The sequence below is a fragment of the Crocodylus siamensis genome, chromosome 9 (assembly GCF_052110815.1).
Source record: "Crocodylus siamensis isolate JL-2025a chromosome 9, ASM5211081v1, whole genome shotgun sequence".
Lineage (NCBI taxonomy): Eukaryota > Metazoa > Chordata > Crocodylia > Crocodylidae > Crocodylus > Crocodylus siamensis.
In genome coordinates this window covers 4,172,481-4,195,573 of record NC_143403.1, presented here as the reverse complement: position 1 = coordinate 4,195,573, position 23,093 = coordinate 4,172,481, and the positions used below count along the sequence as shown (strand labels likewise).

Sequence of the window (23,093 nt, the reverse complement as noted above, 5' to 3'; positions counted from 1 at the left end):
GGATTTGTTAGGATTTTCTTTGATATTGGCTAAAGGATGGGCCTTTTAAATGAACTCCTCATTTCATTTTGACTGTGGCCCTCTACACGAATACACAACACAAAGACACCAGCAATCGCGACCGTGCCTCTGTGATCCCAGTGAAGTTGCACCCAAAGGAAATTTGTCCCTGGCAAGCATGAAGAACAGGAAATCCCCATTTGTAGCAAATTTCTTTTTTTATTCTACTATCAACGTAAATATTTATCTGGTTGTCTGCCACTCTGTCACACTCAAAGCACTCCAGGGACCAGAAACTAGTCAACTGAATTGTGACATATTTTGAACATCCTTTTTTTCTGAGGAAAGATGGCATCTGGCATTACAGTTCTGAGAATTCACAAAAGATATTTATAGCATTTTTTGGTGAAAGATAAAAATATCATGTTTTTTACATTTTCCAGAGGCTCCGACGCTTATGATCAAATAAGTACGTGGATGGATGGAAATGATGTTTGCATTTTAAGTCATTACAGAAGCCTGTAGTTCAGCAATGAAACAGCACAAATGATAACATAGGGTTTATTCTTAGGGTTAAGTTGTATTTCCATGCTTTTTCTTCCATAATCTTATGTTGGATATAAATATGGATAGCCACCTCATATCTGAGCCTATCTTTCTTGGGCAAACTCTGAAGCCATGGTTCAAGAAGCTGTTATTTAAGCAGTACCTAACTGTAAATATGGGGATATAGTGTACTCCATTCTATGTATCCATGGAAAAGTGCATAATTCATGTAACTGCAAAACAGGACACCTGTTCCAGATGTTTGCCTAATATTTACACTGGAACAAACGTGCATTAGGCATGGTTAAGTGCATTTAACTGCTTAAATGCATAGAAACACTTTGGCCCCATTATCTATGTATCTAGTCTGTAAGGTAGCTGTGTGCAGTTTAACACTGAGCATGTCTACACATGTGATTTAATATGCATTAGCCTATTTTAATGTGCCTTAACATGTCACTAAAAAGGTGGGGTGCATCTACACATGCACTTTAATGTGCCTTAACCTGTTTAAATGTGCATTAAAGCATCACTAAAAACCCATGCTATTTAGTTAAAGTGCATTAAAATAAGATAATGCACATTTTCTTAGTACCTCACAATGGTGGCATTGGGTTTAATGAGCATGAACTAAAGCACATTAATGCATGTGTAGATGTTTTAGTTAACGTACATTAAAATAGGCTATAAGCATTATTTAAAAACTTTGGGCTCCTATGGAAGTGCAGCAAGGCTGCTCTGAGATGCTGTAAATCCAGCACTTTGAATTAAAGCTGGTTTGATGAGTTTTAGTTCAAAGCAACCTGCTGCCATTTTTCAGCGCAGGAATGTTAATACACGTGACACTTGGGCACTTTTAATTAGCATGACTCGCTAACTGAAGTGCCCTCCCCCCCTCAGCCTCCCAGAGCACATCTATAAATGTCCCGTACTCTTTAGTTAATGCATATTAAGGCAGGCTAATGCACATTTTCCTAGTACCGCCAATGGAGGGCATTTATATACATACTTTTTTTCTCTGCGACACACCAGAGATCCGCTACTTCGCAGCAGGCTCAATTAATAGAGTCCACTCCACACACAAGCTGATTCAAACTGCACTGCGCCACGTGAAGTCGTATAAGCAACAAAATGCGTGTCAGTGCATAGAAAATGGTGACAGTGTGCTTTTGAACTGAAGTACCTCCAATGAGTTTTAGTTCAAAAGTGTGGTGCCACCACTTTTTCAGCACTAATGCACATTTTGCCGCTTATACAAATGCAAGCGTCGCAGCGCCAGGCACTTTTCAAAGCACCCAGGACTGCAGTGCTTCCACATGCCAAAATGCCTGGAGGTACTAGATTTAATGCGCATTAACTAAAGTACATTAATGCACATGTAGATGTGGCCTGTATCATCTGAAGGCTGAATTTTAAGGCTTCTAAAGCTGCCTGGAGCTGACTAGGCCCAGGCAATTTCAAGACTACTAGTAGAAACATGAGGCCCTCTGAGAAACAAGATCTGGTGCCTTAATGAGATGCAAAACATTTAGGCAGGCTCTTCCTGTTATTAATCGTTTACACCTGTGCTTAGGCAAGTACTCACTCCTGTTAGCCTTTTCTCAGCCCAAGTTTAGGTATCTGGCTGCAGTCCCAATTCACTCAATTAAACTATTCACCTGTTTAAGTGCTGTTCTAATCAAGGCCTCACTGACTGTTTTGTTGGCAATTGCTTTTCCATATCACAGCACCCGAAACAATTGTTTCCTGCTAGGTCTTTACAAAGATTTGAAGACCTCTGGGCCTGTTTGCACTGGATTTACCTGGAAATGTAAAAAGGGCCTTGGGCTGGGTGGACACTAATTAAAATTTTCCCAGTTTGCTGGGTTTGCTCTTATTTTAAAGTCCCTTTCTGCTACCCAAGTTAAGCCAAGGGGTCTTGGCATCACACACAATCTGACCCCATCTGGATTAAAGAAATCAGGGCACTGAGCTGTTTGTTCTAGACAAATTCCTGTGATGTCCGTGCAGCTAGGGACAGGAGTGCAAGCTGTGGTGTGGCAGGTTTCCCCCATGCTGTCCCTTGGCACCCCGTTCATGTTTCCTGGGACAAAACGGGCAAATGGAGTGAATTCAAGGTCTTCCCATACTCTAAGTGGCCAAAGCAGCAGACATCCCAAGGCATGGTGCAACCCTGGCCATGCCATAAAGGAACATCAATGCAAGTACATTGAGGACAGGCTGGAGGAACTGGCTTTGCTTCACCTAGAAAAGACATGACCTGGGGGACAGAATGACAATAGCCTTCTAGTATGTAAAAGGTTTTTACAAAGATGGCAGTAATCAAATTATTCTTCGAGTCTTTTGAGGGTCACAGAAGTAGCGACTGGCTTCATGTGCAGCGAAGTTAGATACTGAGGTGCAGGGAAATTTGATCCCCTTCCCCTACCTGATCTGCAGCTTTGCGTTCTGCTCCCTGCCCTAGGCTTCTTGTCCCATCTGCTGCTCTGCTTTCTGCTCCCTGCCACTCTGCCACTGTTTCCCCTGATCTGCTGTGTACCATGCACAGAGGCTGCCAGTACTACTTGTGGCATACATGCTGCAAGCTGGCCACCCCTGGACTAGATCATCTCCCTTCCAGCCCTGTGCACAAACCTCTTACTCAAGTATCTTAGAACCAAATTCCCCCCAGCTTTAGTGAACCTGCCTTGGCAAAATATTGGGCAAGTGGGAAGAGAGGTGATAGCAGGACTCGCCTACCTCTGGCTTCCATTGCCTGATACAGCACTGCGAATACTAGGAAAGCAATGAAGACCCAGTGGTCAATGAAGACCCAGATGGGCTTTCAGAAGCTATTGCCCATGCTCTGACTGCAACCCAGTGCCCTGGCAACAATTTGTAGGGTAGATCTAGTCCTGTAGGATGAACAGGCACATCTCCCTTGAGTTCAATGGCTTGGTGCCTGCTTCTCCCAGCAGTGAATTGGGTCCAGCATGTGTAATAGCCATGATGCCCTTCATACCACCGCATGGCAAGTGCAGATCAGAAGGGGACCACGGGGCACCATCAGGCTAAAAGATTCACGACCAAAGGGCCAGTCCACTAATATCAAGATGTTTGCTTCCACAGCTTTGTTCCTCCAAAGCACTTTTGCTGCTGGTAATTAGTGACGTCTCTCCACACCCCTGAGAGCTTTTGTACATGGGTGAGCAGAGGCACAGAAGGAGAAAGGGATTTGCCTGGGGTCATACACTGAGGCAGTGGCAGAGCTGGGAGCAGGACCCCAAAATGCTGACCTCCATCCACTGAGCAGGTGGCATTCAGCTAGCTCTCCGCCCTACACACAAATATCAAAGCAATTCCTCACACAAAGACCAACACAGAGGCTTCCAGCCCAACAGGGATACTGTCGTAGCCAGTCTTTTCTTATCTGTTCATCCACCTGTTTCTGCTGGTCCCATAGGCATTGTAAGGCAGGGAGTACGTCGGTTCTGGAGCATTGATCCAGTAATCAACTGCTCTCTGTGATCTCTGCTTCTCTTCCTGCTGCACAAGCAAGCGCCGAAGCTCCTCTTGGTCATTAAACGGGTTCCTGCCATACTCGCATCGAATCCAGGCTCGGTACTGCCGAGACAAAACCAAAATGAGTTGTGAATGCCACGGGGGAGACGCAACAGAGCTCTGGTTTTTTGTTAGATGAGCAGTTGCGCTTGCAGAAGGAGAACCTGTTCCCTGTTCTACCTCGAATTCTTGCGATGACCAATTAAATTGGGCTTGTTTCTATGCATGCTTTCACTGCAGGGATAGTAAAACTTTCCCCTGTGAGATCAGAGGGGTTTGGGCTGTGGCCTGAGGTCACAAAATATTTAAAGGGCCCTTTTGTATCCACCCCTCTGAGCCTAATTTGTGCACACGGATACTGCATCCGCATGTCCAGTTACACACAAATAGCTAGCGAGACACTAGACATTTGTACCTGTTGCAATACGCTCAAGGGTGCTGCCACAGGGGATGGGGAGTTTGCCTGGCACACCTGGCCTCAGCTGCATTTGAAAGCTTGAAACCAGAAATTTCCAACTCAAAAAAGAACAGCCCTCCCTCTTTGGGACAGCTAAGGCAGGAGCAGAAAAGCTCAATATAACTTCTGCTGAACTTAGCAGGAGAGGCACTGTGACAAGCTGTTCAGCAGTGCTAATCGTAGCACAGATGGAGCTGTGTAACCACACTTGCTCTTGCTCGTGCATCTGCTTCATACCACAACAGTGCAACACTGTTCTGCACTTTTAGGCCTGAGAAACTTCTGAAGTTCCTGCTCTTTCTAATGCCACGGAGTGACCTCGCATCTTTCGTGGATGGGAACTTGGACAACCAGCATCTGCCGATCTGAAGTCTTATCGGTATCACCAGCCCATCGTAAAAAATATGGCTAACTGGATTTGGGCTGAGATTCTGGAAGTTCGAAAACAAAGCGTGGCTACCATGTCTCTTTGGGATATGCACATTATTCTCCCAGCCAGGTCATGACAGGAAGGAGACAGCATGTGGGAAGCTATGTCTAAAGGTATAGCTAGCAGGAGGCCAGCACAGGTTCTGCACACATTATGGCCAAGTGTCTGAGAAACCTTGAAACTTCCTCCTGGGGGAGACTGGATGGCGGGGATGGGTCAGGGCTGGGACCCACAAAGGCAGCTCCTATGTCTCCTATGCTCCTTGCAACTCCTGGCGTAATCCAGACTATAATCTCTTCATGCAAAGGGCTGTCTCACACAATGGAGCCCTGGTGTCTACACCCTGCCATGATCCTACAAATAACGTGACTAAACTAAGCTTTGTAGTGGCCACAGGGGAAATATGGGAATAGGGCTGCGAGCAAGTGGGATGGGGCATGGTCGTGAGAAAACCTAGGTGTGAAGCTGGACAGGGAAGAAGTTTGAGGCCGAATCCTTTGTGGTATTTCTCTTCTGCAACTCCGTGTCTGCCCAAGGGAAGCTCTCCTTCCCCATCCACTCCCTTTCTGACCGTGAAGGGAGCCCCCAAGCTTCGCTCTTGAATGGGTAACGTCCGCCAACATCCTGGGACTTTCCATTGGAAATTTCTGTGTTTCCAGTTCAAATCACTTTCCAGCTGCAGAGCCCACTGCATCTAGCAGCGCTCGCTGCTGTGAACCAGGAAGACTTACAATAGCTCCATTTCCATGCAAGGAAACAGCACGCAGGCAGGGGAATCCTACACCATCACCGGATCGACTCCCCTGCAAACTGGAGTCGGCCCCAAGGGAACGGCGCACTGGAATCCCACAGATCTTGCTCCCCCCTTGTTTGAAGAGGATATTATGTATAGGTGTATATGTTCGGGGCTGATACCCGTTTAGCTCTCCGGTTCCACTGACTGATTCCAGCGGGATGGGAACAGCAGGCCTGATATTATGATGCCAGGTCTTCTGCACGGAGGTTTTTATGGGAGTGCACAAAACAAGACCTTGGCAGGACTTGCTGTGCAAACCTACTTTGGGTCTCCTTGAATTTGCACTTGGCCCTACAGTGGGAGCATCCTGCACTGGGGGCGACAGTGGACAGTAAGACGGATAGGAGCTGACAGTGTGTCCTTGTTGCAAAAAAAGCTAAGGACAACCTGGGCTGCACTAGTAGGAGCACTGCTAGCAGATTGAGGACAGTGATTCTTCCTCTCTATTCTGTACTGGGGAGGTCACATCTGGAGTCCTGGGTCCAGCTGTGGGCCCCCACTACAGAAATGATGTGGACAAACTGGAGAGAGTCCAGCGGAGGGCAAGGAAAAAGGGTTCATGGGCTGGGGCACGTGGCTTATGAGAAGAGGCTGAGGAAACTGGGCTTACTGAGATTGGAAAAGAGAAGACTGTGGGAGGGTTTAATAATAGCCTTCAACTCCCTGCGAGGGGTTTGCAAGGAGGATGGAGCTGGATTGATCTCAGTGGGGGCAGATGACAGGACAAGGAGCAATGGGCTCAAGCTGCAGCAAGGAAAGTTGAGGTTGGATATTAGGAAAAACTTTCTCACTAGGAGCGGGGTGAAGCACTGGGACAGGCTCTGCAGAGAGGTGGGGGACTCTCCATCCTTGGAGTTTTTAAGACCCAGCTCGACAAAGCCTTGGCTGGGATGATGTAGTTGGGGCTGGTCCTGTTTGGAGCAGGGGGTTGGACTAGATGTGACCTCCTGAGGTCCCTACAACCCTGATTTTCTCCAATTCTATGCTGGTGGTAAGAGTTCGGCTGCTCCACAGGAGTGGAGAGGGCAATGGGACAACAGAGTGAGCAGCGGAAAAGGGAGCTGGCAGCAAGCCTGTACTAATAAACAGCCTGGCTGTGGCTTGCCAAGAGGGATTTCCCAGAAAGAAACTCACTGCCGGTTCCTATCCCTGCATATCGTCATCAAAGCTCAGCTATAAAGGAGCATCTCTCATCCTCTCATGGCCCAATCCTCGAGCTGCTGAGGCACCTGCTGCTCCTGTTCTCTAGCTGGCGGCACCCAGATACCTCCTGGTCTGCTCTGGGCACCGACATTGCAGCAGCACTGGCAGGTCTCTGCACTGCCAGGCTCCCTTCGCACAGGTGCATTGCCAGTCACTTGTCGGCATGAATAGCAAGCCCCAGGGAGCCACCTCCACAGCAGGAACAAGCACCAGCCTGCAAGGCCGAGTTTCAGCTCCCCCTCTGCGGAAGCCCTACCCTTGGAGCTGACTCTCTGACTTACGGAAAGGGGAAAGTGAAAGCCAGCCATGAAGGACCGGGTCTGACTCACAGGGAAAACTCTCTCTGCACCAAGGAACAACTAAGACGCGTTTCACACCCACTTCCTCCACCCCCGTCCCAGCCCACTTAACTGCCTCCCCTTTTAGGACTGCATTTTTCTCTAGCCCTCCCACGGGCCTGAGCACAGGGCATGCTGCAAGAGGCACAGGATCATCTGGAATTGGTGCCGTCTGGATGAGCCTCCCTATGTGGGAGGCGGAGGTATTCTCCACGTGCGGTTTATCGTGACCACTGGGTATTTCTGGCTTGTTCTCTCCCCCACCCGAGTGTTTTCTGTCCTGCAGTTGGCTACTTCCTTTTACAAGTGCATCCATCACCAGCTCCTCCCTTCCTGCTTCATCTAGCTAGCCCCTTCCCCCCTTCCAGTGCCATTCCTCCATCACTAACCCCCAGCTGTATTAGGGAGCTGTCCCTCCTGCTTCCATCCAGGTTTCCTTTTAATTGAGGTCTGGAGCAGTCAGAGTGACACCAGTCGGGAGGCCTTCCCCATTTCTAACTCCTGGGGTGCTGCTTTATACACCGAGTCCATAAACTGAGGCACTGAAAGGGATACTAGAGGCCAGAATCTGATCTACTGAACAAGCTTATAGGACCCTTCCACTGCCCTTCCCTGTGGACCTTCTCACCCCTTGTAGCTGCATATGGGTATTGTATCTATTGGTCTGCGTATTTGTGTATATGTTCGGGGCTGATTCATGCAAGATCAGGTTATCTCCTATTGTCCAGGAGACAAAATACCACAGGTTGCAGAGCAATTCTTAGTCCATCAACACGGCAGGAAAACAAGCCAATCGAACTCAAATGGATACAGACAGTGATGCTCCACTATTAAAGGCATGCACATGCAAGCATAGTGGCACATGCAATTTTATTTTTGTGACCAGCTGCACAAAGGCAGAGAATTTCCCAGGCGTGCTGAGTGTAAAGTGAGTCATGTGCACACACGTACCTGATCTGTGCACGCACATGCCGTAACGGCGCTTGCGCTCCAAATGCCCAGAACTGTTGCAAACTGTGCCCTCGAACATGAACTTGCTCTTTCCTAAGTAACAGACTTTTCTCACCTGCCTGTCCAGGCCAGAAGTGGGGCTATCGCAGTCATTTCGCTATCCCATTCCTATCCTCTTAGCTTAGTGACTGAAGAAACATCAGCTGCTGCCAGCAAGACATTCTCATGTCTGCCAGGAGTCTGGATTCGCCTGAACTCTCACGCTTCTCACCCCTGTTAACATCTCAAGGAAAGCCTGTGTAATATGCACTTGCAGTCTGCACTCAAATCAACTTTTATCCTAGAAGGATGCAGTAGACCGGCTCTGTCCACCCTCGGCAGAGTAGCTGTTGTTCTCCGATACGGGAGCTGGCAGAGACGAGACAAGCACTGGAATTTACTCGCATGGTTTTGTCACGGGACTTGCAATAATGGGCGCTTGCAGGAAAGTCCCAAGTCCTGGAGCTCTGCGATTATTAACTATGTGAGTCTCAGTATACGTGTGTGTGTGTGTATGTATGTATGTATGTATGTATGTATGTATGTACGTACACACACACACATCCCATATATATTGTCTGAGCGTAGGAGTTTCTCACCCTCATGTTGTTGAGGAACGCTGGAAACAGGGACCGAAGTGTGACCAAAGGCAGAGACACGGCATGTGGGATCTCAGGATGTTAAAGCCAAAGTCATGATTGTGGGGGGGACATCCGCTGTTCAAAGCTAGCAAACCTGGTTGAACTTGGAGGATTCTCCACCGCAGCTCTCCCTCCCGGCTTGCCCTGCTGGGACTCGGCTGGGTCCTGCCAAGTGCCTCCCAGTCCCTGCAGCCCAGTGGGCGTGCACACAGGGGAAGCCCCGCAGGGAATCTCCACGGGGGAGTGCGTTTTGTAATCCGGTTGACTTCCTGTAGAAGTATCGGGGCTGGTGACTGTCAGGCTGCTGCTCATCATGTGAAACTGCAGCCCACCCCATCCCACCCGGCGCTGGCTCAGAACGACCTGACCTCACCCCAGCATCCAGCGGCCCCAAGAAGGAAGGAAGTTGGCCTACACAGAATCTAGGGCTGGATGGGAAGCTGTTGACATTCAGAGCAGTATCACATGCTGGCACAAGGGCTCCTTCAGAAAGCAGAAAAAAATCCCCTGCAGGTACCCAGGGACTTGGCATGGAGTGTACTAGGCTCAGCTGAGGGCCATCCTGCAAGCACCCGCCAGCAGATCCTCCACCTCAGCTTGCAGAGACCTGTATTCCAGCTCAACACCGGATGTCCGATGCAGATGCACTATGAAAGTGTGTGTTAGAGCTATTTAGCCTAGTCTTCTCTCTGCAAAAGCCCCCATCTCGTAAATCAGAGACTGGCATGCTGGGGCAGTGATGGAGCTTTCCGACTTTCTGCTTCATTTGTGGGAGGATGTATCTCTCCCTAAAAATGAGTCTTTCTGGAGGTGGGAAATTTGCTTTCAGGTGAGGCTCTGCTTGCAGGGGACCCTCAGCACCACAACCCTGCCTGGCAAGACCCTTAATACCCACTCCCACCGTCTTAGTTCTGGCTGTCTCCTGCACAGCTTTGCCCAGTCCCTGGTTGCTCTAGGGAAGGATTAATATGTTTCCTGGAATTATACCCAAGCTCATGTGCTGTGACATTCGCAGTGCATTCTGGATTTTCACTAGTCACTCCCATAACCCGCTAGCAGAGCTAACCAGACAGTGACACCACCAAGTACTCAGCCAGTCCTCCTCAATTCACTCACCATGTGTTTAGGGTTTTTATTATTATTATTATTGCACAGAAGACTAAATCCCCAGGTATAATAACCTGTGCAAACCCACACTTCTGCCAGAATTTGGCACTGGCACAATCCATGAATGCATGAATGCAAAGCTGACAAATTTTGGTGCTGCATATGAAGGGACCCTTAAAAAAAAGGTGGGCATAAAAGTCCCTGATTCATTTTGGACGCCCAGCCAGGATGACACTGCATCGGTCTATCATGGATGCAACTTAGGCAACCAGTATGATTGCAGAAAAACCCTGAAGAAAGCCATGGGCAGATGTGGAAGCCAGAAGCAAAATTCATGCCCATGTTCGCTCAGTAGTTGAACCTTCTCGTTTGTCACAAAGCGGTGGGTGACCATGAGTCATATAGGGATGATACCCAGCAGGTTGCACCCTGCTGCTACTGCCTTTCACCAGTATCACTCCATAGCGATACAAGTGTTACATTTACCTACACCAAGGGTTGGCAACCTACAGCATGCAGGCTGGATCCGGCCCACAAAGCCAGACCCAGCAGCAATTCTGCAGTATGGGCTGCGAGTATGGTGCTGGCAAAGGGAGCATAACCCACCTTCAGAGCTGCACTGATCTGGCCCACTGCTCCTACATGGTTGCCAGTCCCTGGTCTACACCCTTAAAAAGCTGTCACTGTGTGAATGCAGCAACCATGGCTCATGAATGGCCTTTCATGCCTCCTTTTTCCTGAAGGAATAATAGAGCTTCGTGCACAGTCTCCTGCAGGTCCTGCCTGGTTCTCTGAACCTACTCTTCTCCGCACAAGAGGGAAGGGCCAACGGCACAACATGCACATGCACCTCCATGGCCCCATTGTGTCAGCCAGGAAATGGGAGCCTTTGAGCACCACCCAGCTAAGTGCAAATCCGGCAGGAATAAGCGGAGACGGCCGTACCTCCTTGAGCAGCGTCCTCTCGTACTCCTGCAGCTGCTGCTGGAAGCCGAAGTTGGGGCTCACGTAGGAGCGGACCGCTCTGGTGGCCGCCAGACACTCTTCCCAGCTGAGCTCCGTCACGGTCATGAGGTACGCCACCAGGATGGTGGTGCTGCGGGAAACCCCAGCCAGGCTGGCATAGCCAGAGACATGGGAAGGGGAAAAAAAGAAGTGCACATGGGTACATTGCAAACCCAGGGGAGGCTTTTCCATATCAGGGTGACTCATGCTGCATGAGAACTGGGCAATTCGTTGCCTAGGGACTATTGTCAGTGCCTTCAGTTCAATACCAGGGCTTGGTTTTCTTTTCTGTGTCAACCCCTGAACCAATCTTCAAGTCCTGAGCGGTGCAGAACTTGCTTTCCGCTTTGCACGGCTCAGATGCACCCATATCCTGAATCGACCCAGGCCAAGATCCGGGGCCAGCCTCAGCACCAGCCCCAGTTGAGGGAGTTGAGCTTTGGGGCCTGCCTACGTGGCAGTCACTGGAGTGAAGTGTTAACTCAGCCTTGGGGGTCCCTGTAGCACTGAAGCATGGATGTGCTCTTTGGCCAGCTCAGAGCTAAGATTCAAGCCCGAGGCTGCACTCAGCATTCAGGTAGAAATCATGAACCCCTCATACAGGTTGCCTGCCTGGGATGCAAAACTGTATCGTGAGCAGCGTGAGTGAATTTCACTTTGATCTGCATCATGAAACCACAGCGTGAGCCCAAGTCGCTGGGTGGTGGAAGCCCTGGGGAAACAAGCCTGGGAGGGCTGGGCATGGCTATAGCCACAGGGTGGTCTCCGGCTGCTAAAATGTCCCAACTGTAGAGCAGAGGCAAGCAAGCGAGTGCACTGGGGAGATGGTTACAGGCAGTGCAATGGAAACAAAGGTCAGGAGAGCCTTCTGCATATTAACCTGGGGAAGGAGGAACTGCAGAGGGTCTCTGGAGACCTGGAGTTTGCTCCCACTTCCCCTCTCTGATGCTCTTCCTCTATGGCAACAAACAGACAACAAATCTGTCCCAGTATAAACCATTTTATGCCAGGACAAAGCACACTTGTTCAGTCATCCCCCGCCCTTGTCCTGAGACAAAGCCTTAAAAGATTCACAGGATAAGAGGTACTAAAAGTTTATCCCAGGACATCACAAAGTGCACCTGAATGATCATCCCGGGATTGCACCATTGAACCAATGGCAGAAAAGCCGCAGTGCCTTCAGCCGCTCACTACACCCTGAGTAGGAGAGTGATGTGTGTCCACGGCAATCCCAGGAGATTTCCGTTCCAGGATACACAGGCATAATTCGATGTCTGTGCCTAGCTTGTGTGTTTGTGCAGCGTGGTGGAGTCCGGGTCTCGACACAGTCCTCTTAGCATGATGGGCATAGCAACAAAACTAGTGACAAGAAATGGGAGGGGATGAGAAGGGAACAATATTAGCAAATGGGGAAGCTGGCAGCAATACTGACCAGTGAATGAGGCAGCCTCCCCCATGCAGCCGGCATTCATGAATAAATTTGATGCACTCCTTAAAATGCTGTATCCTAGGAGAAGAGAAATGACAAAGTTAGGCACAGCAGAGCTGGTCGATCTGAGTCAAACTGTTTTCAAGGAAGCTCCTCCTTTCCAATTCCCAGTAAAAAGCACTGAGTAATTCTCAGGGCAGGGGACAGCCTTCGAGAGACATCACAGAATCACAGAAGTAGGGTCAGGAGGGACCTTGTAGATCTTCAAGCCCGACCCCCCGCCTGGGCGGGAGAAAAAGACTGGACTCAGATGAGTCCAGCCAGGTAGGCATCAAGCCTCTTCTTAAAGCCCCCCCAGGGTAGGAGCCAGCACCACTTCGCTTGGAAGCTGGTTCCAGCTCCTAGCCGCCCTGACTGAAGTAGTTCTTGCAGATGTCTAATCTAAACCTACTCTCTAATAATTTGTGTCCATTGTTCCTTGTCATGCCGGGGGGCTATGGGGAAGCAGTGTCTCCCCTAAACCCTTCTGGTCCCCCCTAGTGAGTTTATAGACAGTCACCAGGTCCCCCCTCGGCCTTCTCTTGCGAAGGCTGAACAGGTTTAGGTCCCGCAGTCTCTCATTGTAGGGTCTGCCCTGTTGTCCCCGGATCATGCGAGTGGCCTCCTCTGGACCCTCTCAATGTTGTCCACATCCCTCCTGAAGTGCGGTGCCCAGAACTGGACGTAGCGCTCCAGCTGCGGCCTGACCAGCGCCGCACAGAGGGGGAGGATCACCTCCCTGGCTCTACTCGAGATGCAGCTGTGGATGCAGGACAAGGTGCGGTTAGCCCTGCCAACCGAGACCTCGCATTGTCGGCCCATGTTCATCCTGGAGTCAATAATGACTCCAAGATCCCTTTCTGCCTCCGTGCTCTCAAGAAGGGAGTTTCCCAGTCTGTAAGTGTGCTCCTGGTTTCTGCTGCCCACGTGCAGCACCCTGCACTTGTCAGTATTGAAACGCATCTTGTTTATGTCAGCCCACTCCTGTAACCTGTCCAGACATCATTTCTGAGAACTGCTCTATCCTTTCTAGGCCATTGCAGCTGCTTTGGCCTGTAGATGAGGAGGTGGCTGGATTTCTTGGCAGGGGCTGGGAGCTTGTCCCACTGAGATCCCTCTGACTCAAAGCTAAAAACCAGAAAACTCAAGGAGAAGGGATGTGACTGGGACAGGGCTTCTTGGGGTTTCCCACGCAGCCGGCTGTCCAGACTGGAGCAGCGAGATGCTTTTGAAAGCGCTCCTTGCGCAAGATGTCATGAGGTTGGTCGTTTAACCAGGTTCAAAAGGGGACTGGACACATTCATGTTGGCCAGGTGCATTAGGGGGGGTTTAAGCATGACAGTTTGGTGCATCGCTTAAGTACTCGACCACTTCAGCGATGAGGCCAACCTCTAGGACAATTGGTGCATCTGCTAGAGAGATTTCCAGCCCCACGCGTGGGAAGGGGCCAGTCACCCAAACAGCCACATCCTGATGAGCTTAACTCCACAGCCATGCGGGGAATCTGGCCCCTGCACTCTGGGCCAGCTGATGAATGGAGCTAACGACATGCAGCCCCCCGAATCCAAAGGCCGCGAGGGATGGGAAGGAAAGGTTTGCTGATGAGCAGAGACTTGTCACTTCTCCCAGGCCGCAGGTTTGCATGGGAAGGCGCCTGCCCTGAGGAGGGTTGTTGGCTTGCTTAATTAGGAATGAGCCGTGACGAGAGCGGACAAGTCTGTTCCTGTTGCAGGCGATGCCGGTTTGACGGGACAGCGCAGAAAGCGCGGCCCTGAGTGACCCGGGAAGGGGGGTCAAGCCAGGGCTGGTGCCAAGAAGCAAACAATTGCATGTGGAGAGCAGGTTACGCTCCCAAGGCAGGGCCCAGCCGGGGGACAGAATGACGTTAACCCCTGCATGCGGTTAACAAACAGAGGCAGAAGGCTTCCCCATCTACAGTGAGGAAGGGGCCGAAGCAAGAGGAGCCCCTAGGTACCTACCTGCCTGCCGGGGAACTAAACCATAGCCCTGCACCAGACTGGGACCCCACAGACCTGATGTCAGCTCCTGGTTCTGCCACAGCCTCCCTAAGAGACCTTGGTCCAGTCACTTACCCCCACCCGATGGTTTCAGGATGGCATCGAGAGGCAGATCTGGAGGGCACTGGCATATAACATGGGGCTGGTATGAAGGGCACTGACCTGTAGCACAGGGGGTGGTTATCCTGACTTTCTCCCACCTCTGGCCTATAACTGGGAGCCCTCTGGGGCAGAAACCATCTCCTCCAGAGCTTAGCACCAGGATCTGGGGGTCTCCAGGGTTTTCCTTGTGCCATCTACAGTGCGACTCCATGCCCACCCCAGGAGGCCATTGCAATGCTCAGTGCTATGCGGCATCTAGTAGGAAAACCTCCCCCTGCTCGTCACCTCAGCACCATCCAAGAGCATGTTGCAGAAACAGAGCGGGCTGGGTCCAATGTGTGGGGGCCGTGCTCCTCTCTGAGCTGATCCAGCCCCACTCAGCCAAGCAGGAGAAAAGGAGTAGGGAGCTGGGAACAAGGGCAGGTCCCTGAGTCCACAGGGTCCTCCGTCCTCTCCATTCACACGGGATGGCAGGGAGGGGAGATCCCCATTCTGACCTCAGCCACACCAGTGCGAATTGTCTGGGAGTCACTGGAGGCTGAGTGGAGACGGGCATCTGCTCTGCTCTCCCAGCCTCGGGCAGGGGCCAGGGCTTCTGCATCGTTCCTCGACCCCTGTCCGCCGGGCCCGCTGACTTGCTCTGCATGATGCCCAGCTCAGTCTACATTTGCTATTCCAGAGTGATCTTGTGGCCGCTCTCACAGGGCCCTGCCAGGCGGGCAGGGAGCCAGTAACAGCTCCTTCGCCTTGAGCAAACCCCTATCCCAGGGAAGCTGCAGACAGATGATGTGCGCACCGGTGTAATGCAGTCCTATCCCTCATCTTTCAGGTGTCCCTCATCACTGGATGGGCAACAGCTACCCCACTTTAGGGGGTTGCATCATATCTAGGCACCAACTGTGTTTTAACCAGGCAGCAAGTGCCCAAAGCACAGAGAGACCATTCCTCCAGGACCCACCTGGCTCTCTGCAGACATCTCCCTTGCAGGCAGGCAGTAAAGAGAACAGGCGGTACGTGAGCCTCCAGTGATCTTCAGCCTCTCCTCTTTTGAACGAATATAGCAAAGGCACATGGCTCATCCACACGCTTTCCCCTTTTTCACCGCCTGGCTGGAAACATCCTGCGCCTTCAACAAAAGTTGCGCTCAACGCTTAGTTCCTGCCTCCTGGCATTCGCGTTTCCATGCACTCTTCAGCATTTTGCCCCTTCTTGCTATCCTTATTTCACTGCTTGGTCCCGACCCCTAACGTCTCTCCTAGAAATGGATGGGGTGGTGCATTACATCACTCACCGGTCTTCTTCTTTCCATGCTCCTTTGCATTCTTGGCTGAACACTGGGGTCACACTCAAACGCTGCCCAAACACCTAACTCGGCCCCAGGAGCCCGACCCACGGCAGACCCCCAGCTCCACCCAGGCTCCATTTAGTCATACCCACCCCCTCTCCCTGCTCATCCCAGCTAAGGAAGTGGAAAACAAAGGCTGTGAATGAAGACTGAGTCTTTCCATGCCATTGCAGATCCGTAGGGTTAGGTCACTAGAGCCGCTCTCTGACTGGGCAATATTTTCCGTGAGTCATTCTCCGGCACTAATACGCATAGGAATTTCTCTTAAATACTTTCCATTACACTTGTAAGGGGGGAAAAGCACTCTTATCCTTGTAATCATGGGAGTACTTGGTTCTTTGGAAGAGACTGAAACCTTTGGCTTCCCGCTGCACAGTACTCCAGCCCCAAAAATGCCCCGCGAGCCAGGACAGTTTGCAAAACTGTTTGCTTTAGGTTTTTATCCTAGTGCTGACTTCCCCACCAAGGGAACCTTCTTTTGCTGACTCTTGCATGTCAGCCCCCAGAGTCCTAGCCCTTGTGCTTCCAAATGTCAGCCCTGTGGACCAAATGCTCTTCCTGAGCCACCGCCCAGTAACAGGTACAAATTCCCACCGTCATCGTTGCAGCTTGCCTCGGCGTTGGCAAGGTCTCTGGTACTTCTCTTAGAAATCGTTTCTAAATTCACCAGGATTGTGAAATCCATGGCACAAACTGATGTGCAAAAAATAGCCTGTTGAACAAGTCTTCCTTCCTGTGGCCAAATTTTCATAGACATGTTACAAGTGCAGTGATAAGTTTAAAAAAAAAATCCCTAATCTTGCTGAAGAAGGACTTTTCTTGTAAAGCTTCTCCTTCTGCTCAGTGGAAACATGAGCAAGCAGTATTACTGGGACAGGAATGTCTTTCCCCAAAAGATTTGGTTTCCAATCCAGCGCTAGCACCAAGGACGCAGCAATGTATGAGCAGTAAGGAGGCCACTTGAAAATCTGACATTGCGTGGGGGTGCTTCTGCAATGATTTCATAGATTTCATAGACATAGGGCTGGAAGAAACCTCAAAAATGACGATAAATGATAAAAATGAGCAGATCTTGGGAGTAGAAGGAAAGATCTTCACTCCCCCCAGACACACAACTCCATGCTCAAGCTGCATTTTCCAACCCATGACGCTCACAACTGAGGGGCTAACCCTATAGGGTCAGGATGGCATGAAGAGGCAATTGGATCTGGAGGGCACTGGCCTGCCCAAAGCCGATTAACAGCCACTGGGCCAGCTGCTGACTCTGCTGAGACACAACCTGGCCCTTGGGCCTGCTTGCCTTCTGCAGATCATGTAGGAGTGCTTAAGAAAGGGAAGAGATGTTTGACCACCACCACACACATGTACCCTCCATCCTGACCATGCAACATGATGGGAGGAGAAGGAATTAGACTGGCTCGGGGGTGAGCAAGACTACAGGTTTTGCATGCAAGGGGAGAGCGTGAGAGGAGGGATCTCCATGGACATCCTAAAGCCAGATCTACCCTTCCTGCCACAGGGAGACCTGACAACATGCATGTGCCCAGGGTGACATTAATAGGGTGGCCTGCCTCTTCAAGGGCCCAGCCAGCAATGCACAGTTTTCTGGACAGTCCAGTGTTCCCCATAAAGAAAAGCCCGTATAGACTGAGAAGCAAGGGGGACTGAAGAGATGCTGCTTCGGGGTGAAAAGCCGAGGTTCCAAAATGTCAAAAATTGGAAGGTTTTGGCATTTCTGAAACAAAAGTCTTTCAAACAAATGAACAAAAGTCTTCTGTTAAAACAAGCTGTTTTGAAGGTTTTTTTCAAAAATCCCCCCCTCCCCCGCACACACTTTTCCATCTAAAACTATTTTCTAAACTCAACCCCATTTCATTAATACTTTAGGTCCCTTCAAAACTCAGTTTCTCAGCAAAGTGACCATTTACCAAACATTTATCCTAATGTTAATCACAATCTTAAACATCTATATGGCTGAGGAGGCCCATTGCAGGTTGCTTGATCATCTTCAGAGAAAGACTCAATAATGTCCCCAGTTTCTAAAGCACTAGCAGCTCCTAGATCTCAGATTCCCAAATACTGACCCTGCCGGTGCCTATCCCCCTCAAACAACACCCCATCATGGTACTCCAAAAGCAAAGCAAGTGGGGCATGAAGTACAAGGTGCCATCACCTTTGCTCCAGCACCTGCTTTTATGGGGAAAGAGGGTTTCATGTTGTGCAAACAGACACAATTAGTCCATAGGAGGGAACCTGCTGCATCTGCTAGACCAGTTATGTCCCACCAAGCATTTTCTCCAAAATCCCTGGTCCCACCATGATAAAAACAAAACCCCACTTTTTTCCAAGAAGCGCATTTTTACTTTTACATTTATTTCAGTATTGCATTAATCGTTAATGGAAATTTTGAAAGACATTAAAAGTCCCACCTACACGACCTTCACGTCCCACCGAAGGGACACGTCCCATTGGTTGGGAAACACTGTGAGGTCAGCCATGTGCACCTTGCAGCAGTAAAACAAATCGGTATTCCAGGACAACGATGTGAGTGGAAGCCATGTAAAGGACAGAAAACCACGTGCCTCTATGCTCACAATTACAGATACCGCTTGATACAGCTAGTCCAAATTTCTCCACTTGCATTGAAAAAAAAAGGCTTTTTTTCAGAAACAATTTTTCACCAAAAACGACTTGTTTTTTCATGAAGTATTTGGTGACTTTTCTCAGTGTTGCTTGCAATGTGTGCACGGGGAATGTTATCCATTTTTATCAAAAGACTTATCAATCGTTTTCATTTGCAAAAATGCCAATAATCATTTTGCTCTGGTTGGCAATAATGCTTCTGAGGACAGGTTAGATCCTGTCCCCACGACAGCAGATCCACTACTCCTTCTGAGTGAGTTCTCCATAGGTTGGAGAGAGGCCAGGTTTCTCCAGCATCTCTGCTACCTCAAAATAGCAGAATCTATTTCTTTATTTTAAAGCAAATGAAAAATGGATCCGTTCTGAATCCTGTGCAACAGAAACAACTTTGACATTTTTGAGGAAACTGCTTTTTCGTGTTTTTACCAGCCCGGAGCGCACAGGCATGTATACAGCTGGGCGTGTGGTTTCAAATCTAAAATTATGACTAACAGTCTTAAACGATGCAGGCTGTGTTTAAGTTCAGCATAATGTCAAGATCATGCTAACAAGGCAATTAAAATATGAACTTCTCATCGATTTAAACATTGATGCTTGGCTCCTGGTGCGAGCTAGGACTTACAGGTTCTGAGCGGACGAATCCGACGCCGAGATGCAGAGGTACGTCACGTCCTGACACAGAAAGAAAGTAACATCATGAACATCCCTTTGCTGCTTTGAATGATGAATGCTCGCCCTGTCCCGTTTCTACCTCCCCACTCAAAGTGCGACCTTCTCGAGATGAAATGCAGACTCTCCTGAAACCCGGGAGTTTCCCTATTGATTTCAGAGAGCAAGGAGCTCCTATAGCCTCAGCACAAGGCTTACTACACAAGATCTACAATGGCTGCAGATTCGCACAGATTCACTGAACCTCATGGTCCCCTCCAGCCCCTAAACCTAGAATAAACCGGCCAATACAAAGGTTTCCTCAAGCAACTGGCACTGATTTTCTGGGCTCAGTCAAATGGACAAACCTAGATCATTCATAAAATCTACTGCAGGCCTGCAATGATTTGTATTTGTTCCTGACTTAATGCAATGTCCATCACTTAAGAAGGGCAATGCTGACTCTCAAGGTCATTCTGCTAACCTCTGGCTATCCACAGCCATCCTTGGCTGCACTGAACCCAAGAGATTTTTTTTCCATTGACATCAAGGGGTCCATCCACCCACTGGAGCTAATTAACAAATAATACAGTGAGCCCAGCTCTAATACGAATGAAAAGGGCCTTCCTTTCCTTCACTTGCTTGAGGGTTAACCTGCACTGAAATGCAGCCAGTGTCTCAGCTCTGAAACCCTGGGTGAACCTGAAGGAAGCACGCGAGACTCTCAGCATCTCACAAACCCGTGGTTAAGAGTTAGCCGGGGGCCTCAACGCAATGCAGTCTCCCTTCCCAGATGCATCGCGGTTGCGGCTGTAGATAGGGCTTTTACCATGCCCTGAAACTGTGCTAACACCATGAATTGAGCAGTCTGGGCATGTGGTTCAAACAGAGTCTGGATGAGTATCTCCCTGGGCTGGTTTGGGAATGGCAACTCCTGCGTTTGCGCAAGGGCTTGAACTTACACAGCTCTTCCACCCCTACGAGCCTACGGGTAAAACGGCTTGTTCCCACCAGCTCCATGATGTAGAGCTGTCATGGGCTCAAGTTGGGGATAGTGTACTATAATGGACATAGATGGATTTCTCCTGGCGGGGTCAGATGCTGGTCAGGAAGAGGCTCTATCGACAGGGTTGGAGGAAACTGCTCTCACAAATGTCATTTCCTCTTTCACTATTTAAATATACACATCCATCAGGAATGCTGCGCTGCTGGGAAGGCGCTTCTATTCGTTTCTTTAAAACACAGTGCTGCCTCCCTCCCCTCAGGGCTGCACTAAAATGAGAAAGAAGGCTTTTTTCTACCCAGTGAAGTGGATGGGAACCCTGCCTGAACAATGTCCTGGGTCATGTAGAGTCTCCCACTCATCTGTCCCTCTGAGGGTGCCTGGGATAAACTGCATTAGAGCCTGTGGTTTCTTTTGCACTGCAACAAACTCATTTAAATGGCAAAAAAAACCCCAAAAAACAACCTGTACATGTAATGTGTGATGCAATTAAACTGCAAAAAAAAAAGGGCAATTTTTGTCAAGCGCCCCATAAGAACTCAGAAAAGTTTGGGTGCACTGAAGGCAGTGGAAAGACTTCCCTTGGGTTCAGTGCACTTTGGCACAAGTTTGCAAGGAGCATCTGGCTTTGGGACTACATATCTGAAACAGGGACCATGGAGAACATAAACCTCAGGCCAGAAGCCATTGCTCTAATTCCTTGTCTCACCTCCTGCAGAAGACAGAGAGTGGTACCACACGCATGTCCTGTTTCAAGCCTTTCATTACATGCATTCACTGCATTTTTAAATGTCACGGATCGAGCAGGGCGAAGCAGCACTCCCCTCCACAAGCTGCCCCCTGCCCCAAAGCAGCTTCACCTCCATACAGACTCGTGGGTTTCTCTAGATACCCTGGAGATAAGCAGGTTGAGGGGCAGGCTGTGCTCATATAGAGCGGTTGTTGACATGCAAACAGCTGGGGGGAGACTTTATGTTGCTTCACGGTAAGGAAACGCCCCCCCCACCCCCAGTTCTTGACAAACACGACCTGGGTTTCATGGCCCCTTCGAGGCAGGCAGGTGGGTCAGGAGGCATCCAAACAGAACGGGCACTGCTAAAGGAAGTCCACAGCCTGAACACAGATGTGGGAGCCAGGAGCTCCTGAATTCAAACCTTCCCTCCCACATCTGGAGGGGAGTCAGGTCTGCTACTTCCCCTTCGGCACGGTGGAGATAGCCCCCTTTCCACACCACCTCAAAGCAGTGATGCGAGGAGCAGTCCACCGAGGAAGCAAAACATGGTTGTTCCTGCCCTGACCCCAGGATGAAGCTACGGTCAGAGAAGAAGGACCCCCTTACCTTAGGGTCTCCTCCTGACCTGCTGGGCATGATCCTGGACCCACACGACTCTCCCGTTGGGAGTGGAGGTGGGGTGGAGGTCCAGGAGGTGGGGGTGAGGGGCTTGGGGCATAGGTCTGGGAGAGCAGGGGCCACAGCTCGGAGCTGAGGGGCATCGGCAGCGCTGCCTACGGGGAGCCCGGGCTTGGGACAGCAGGAGGCAGCAGGTTTGAGTGAGACTGGCATACGAGCAAAAACCGGGGTATGACTGGGATACGAGACTGAACGGCCCAGCTGGGGCCAAAGGGCGCTGGGCAGCTTGCGGTCAGGACAGCTATGAGGGGAGACCGTGAAGCCCACGGCTTCAGCAGTGACCCAGAGGGAGCCGGGCCAAGGGACAATGGGATTCCAGCCTTCGGAGAATCAGCCAGAGATGCGCCGCTAAGCAAGAGCCAGGATCCGTCCCCACCGCTTGGATTGCAGGCCGTGGAAGGAAAGGCTTGGGGGTCTCTGTCCTACTTCCTCTTCTCTCCCCCTCTCAAGTTATTCAGACCCATCCCTCCTCTCCAAGCCTGTCCATGTGCCCGTCCCCCTGCTTTCAGCCTGCCAACAGCTCTGTTGCTCTGCAAAGCAGGCTCCTTCCTTCCTGCCTTGCATCCTTGAAGTTTCCTAGCAGCCCCCACCCACGCATGCCAAACCTCACGGAGGAGCTGGAAAGCACAGGCTGGGCATAGTGCACAGCCAGGCATTGCCCCGAAACCTCGGCATAGCGTGAGAACTGACCTCTGCTAGCAGAGAGGCTCCGACGGAGCCCGGGGATGGGGGTTTAGTGGTTTCCTCCTCCCTACTCAGGACCAAACCACTGCCTGCCCTGGCACGACTGCCAGCCTCTGCAGACTTCGAGGGAACCGGCGGGAGTCCAGGGGTGATGCAGTGCAACCCAGGAGGGAGGGTGCCGGTAGTGCGGCAGACCAGAGATTTAGCTTGGAGGAGCAGGGGGGCTGTGGGCAGGGAATGGGGGGCATTAGCAGAGCCGGGAGCTGGGCCTGGGACTGTGCCCCTGCATGCAGGAGGGGAGTGTCAGGCAAGCAGGACAGGCAGGAGTGAGGCGCATTAGGCAATGTGGGATGAGCACAAGCAGGCGTGGAGCTGACCCCTGCTTCCCACCAAAGCACGAAGCCCAGCCAAGGAGGATGTTGCAACGGGACGCTGGTCCAGGCCAGTGACGCCTCCCACATACACAATCAAACCACTGCTCAGCAAACAGCCCCCTCTTCCCTGCGGGAGCCGGGACCCGCAGAGCGGAGGAAGGGAGGCATCGGCCCGGCTGCTCCCTGCCTGGGAACGGCACTGGGTTTGCGGTTCCTGGCCCCTCTCTGTGAACCCCCTCCCCAGCTAGCTCCCTTTCCGGTTCCCCCTTTGCCGGCAGCGCCGCGAGCACGCGCGTGTTGTGAGATCTGGCTGTGGTTCACCATCGTCTGCTGTGGCCCTGCTC

General features: G+C 50.7%; 1 protein-coding gene across 2 annotated transcripts in view; it reads right to left on the bottom strand.

Annotated features, from left to right (window-relative positions):
• Nucleotides 1-23,093, bottom strand: part of LOC149857061 (dual specificity protein phosphatase 22-A-like) — a 40,420-nt gene that overhangs the window by 3,762 nt on the left and 13,565 nt on the right. Inside the window, exons 5-8 of one of the 2 annotated variants that reach the window (XM_090062167.1) lie at nucleotides 19,252-19,301; nucleotides 12,486-12,560; nucleotides 10,994-11,165; nucleotides 3,968-4,149 (exon numbers count right to left, since the gene is read on the bottom strand). In XM_090062167.1, the coding sequence (XP_089918293.1) occupies nucleotides 3,968-4,149; nucleotides 10,994-11,165; nucleotides 12,486-12,560; nucleotides 19,252-19,301 (479 nt within the window). Of the gene's footprint in view, nucleotides 1-199; nucleotides 4,150-10,993; nucleotides 11,166-12,485; nucleotides 12,561-19,251; nucleotides 19,302-23,093 lie in introns of those variants that run through there. The other variant, XM_090062168.1, reaches the window with a different exon arrangement.